At 36.8% G+C, this 2,661-nt stretch overlaps 1 protein-coding gene across 1 annotated transcript; it reads left to right on the top strand.

The window, feature by feature from the left end:
* The first annotated feature begins 1,156 nt into the window (after positions 1-1,156).
* LOC145038393 (DUF724 domain-containing protein 8-like) lies at positions 1,157-2,307 on the top strand. Its single transcript, XM_078986772.1, has one exon. The coding sequence runs from the start codon at positions 1,496-1,498 to the stop codon at positions 2,189-2,191; it is 696 nt and encodes a 231-aa protein (XP_078842898.1). The 5' UTR covers positions 1,157-1,495; the 3' UTR covers positions 2,192-2,307.
* Positions 2,308-2,661: the final 354 nt, after the last annotated feature.

Here is a 2,661-nt window from a genome sequence, read left to right as displayed (position 1 = left end):
ATATATATATATATATATATATATATATATATATATATATATATATATATATATATATATATATTTTAAGAAGCTGTTTTTTTTAATTATTTTTCTAATTGTTCTTTATAGTCGCTATTTTTTGTAAATTTTTTTTACATTTAAATCGGCTTATTACCTGTTTGTGTTTTAAACCGAAAATAAATCGTTAACTAGTTTATTTTTATTCAACTTGTGTAAACAAAAACCGTTCCTTCAACGCAATTGGAAAACTTCTCCATGATCAAAAGGTTGCTGCTTCCTTTCCCATATCATTCAAAGTCTACTCCATCGTCAATGCTCTTCATTATCACCAACAGTAACTATAGTTATCAATTGGAAGGAAAAGAAGGGGATTGATAAATCAATTTTTTTCTACTGGATCTTTATTTACTTGGTAAGTTGCTCTTCATTCTCTCTACAACTTTTTTCTAGAACCGCAGATTTATAAAAACAAAAAAGATTGGAAGCTAGCTGGTAAATTACAGGGTACAAAATACATACCAAAAGAAAATCAGAAGAAAAGAAAATTACAAGCAGGTGCACAATCAGATGCAGTCTTCCAAATATATGGTGATAGGTGTAGGGTGAATATGTAGATGTGAGAATCTTTCATCGCCTTTTATAACTTATACACATTTGAACATAATTGGAGGGTAATGGTTGAAACTTGAAAAATGATAGTGGGGTTAAAGTCGAGGGAGCTTATGAGAGTAATAAGAGAATAAGACTAGTGGACCTGCAATAGGAAATCTTTCACAAAAAGTTCAATTAGAGCATAATTTTGCATGTCCTGCCTCTTGCCGTGTCTGTAACGTTATATATAAATCAGCATGCATCCTTTCTTTACATGATATTGCAGTCATGGTATATTCGATTCAATTCTAATTTTGAATGAATAATCAATATACATCTCTTTCCCATTATCAAATCTTATGCGCATATGTTACATATGGTAGGTCAGAGATTGAATGTGGTCATGTATATGGGATAGATGATCAAATGAGAATATGATACCCATGTTCACCTGGTCCTCAGCATAACTCGTCACTCTCACATTTTTCTCTCTACTCCCTCTCTCTATATATACCAAGTAATTCTGGCATGTTTATTTTCAAAACAAAGCAATTAACTTCAAGCAAATACAGATGAAGGAAAAGCCAAGCGTCCCTCAGAGATCCTCCGAACACTTCATTGGGATGCTTTATTAATGATTTCCTACTGAAGTGTTTGGGGGAACTTTAAGGGCTACTTGACACCAAAATAGTAGAGTCTCACAGATTGCTATTGCTCGTAAACGTCTCATCATGTGATCTTTTATGTACATTAGCATATGCAGTTGCAGTTGGTTAGCAATCTTTCTTAATGATTTATGCTTCACGCATATTATTAGCTTAAACACAACGTGTTTCTTAGTAGGTGATTGGGTTTAAAGAAATTTTCTAAATCATTACTTGAACAGCAATTACTTAAATCCATGAGTATTAAACGACAAATCGGTATAGACTCTGAATCTCCTCCAAGTGGAGGAACCAAGGGAGAAGAAGGTTTAGGTTTTGGTGATAATTTGCCCTTTAAGATAAGCAGCCCTACACTGTGGAAGACAATAGAATCGATAGAAGTGTTGCGTACGATTCCACAGAAACCACATTTCCGAGCATTGGAAGGCGTGAAGGAGAGCGAGCGGGAAGGAGTGGCCATTGGTAGCATGGTGACATTTTCCAGGGTGGTTGACAAGACTTGTGCGCTGCGGTTTGAGGATCCGAGAAGCGCGATAGAGGAGTGTTTGGAAACGGTGGCGGAACTGGAACTTCATGGGTTTCAGGTGGAGCTGGTAAGAGAGCGGTTGACACAGCTGCTTCTCATAAAGGAGAAGCAGGAGGAGGAGGATCTCCAACAACAACGTTTGAAAGGGATCACACAGAAAATGGAGGAGGCGCAGATGGAAGGAAACAGACTGGATTCAGAGATTGATGAAATTGATAGGGGGATAAGAGACTTGGAGAAGAGACGCAGGCGGCTGCTGTCCAACAAGGAAAAACATGACTCACAGATGGGTCTTATTAAGGCCGTAGGGGACAGGCTTCACAAACACCTCACTGAAGTTGGACTGGATTTTCATTGCTTGGCAGCTGCCCCCTTTCTTCCATCTGGTATCATTATGAATGATTGATTGGAATTTGATTTTTTTTTTTTTTTTTTTTTTTTGAAAATTTTCGTTATTGCATGGCGTATTTAGTGGAATGAAGACATTCAATTGACAATTGACAATTATGGGGAATGACACGCCCCATAAGCCAAAACAAGCTAAAAACTACATAAAACAATAAAAGTCAAGGAGGCAGTCTCAAAAGCCCAATAAATAACTTTAAAGAAACATTAACAACATAGACAATAACATAACCACAAAGTACATGGAAAAAACATACGTGTGGGTGGAAAGTGAAACGGGCACTTTGTGGTGATATCTCCATTCGGCAAAGGAAGGCTCCAAATGACCTTAGCTTTAGCGACATTTGGGGTGGGCTTTTTAGTAAGACTCAAGAGTCTCAAGCAAACATAATCAGTAATAGTCTTGCCCATTGAATCATATGGTTCTACTGTTTGAAGAATAGGTGGTAGAGAGAATTGGGGTAGAAGTTA

Source organism: Lactuca saligna, chromosome 4, assembly GCF_052625555.1.
Source record: "Lactuca saligna cultivar CGN05327 chromosome 4, ASM5262555v1, whole genome shotgun sequence".
Classification (NCBI taxonomy): Eukaryota; Viridiplantae; Streptophyta; class Magnoliopsida; order Asterales; family Asteraceae; genus Lactuca; species Lactuca saligna.
Note: the sequence above shows the minus strand (reverse complement) of the source record. Positions and strands in the feature narration are given on the sequence as shown.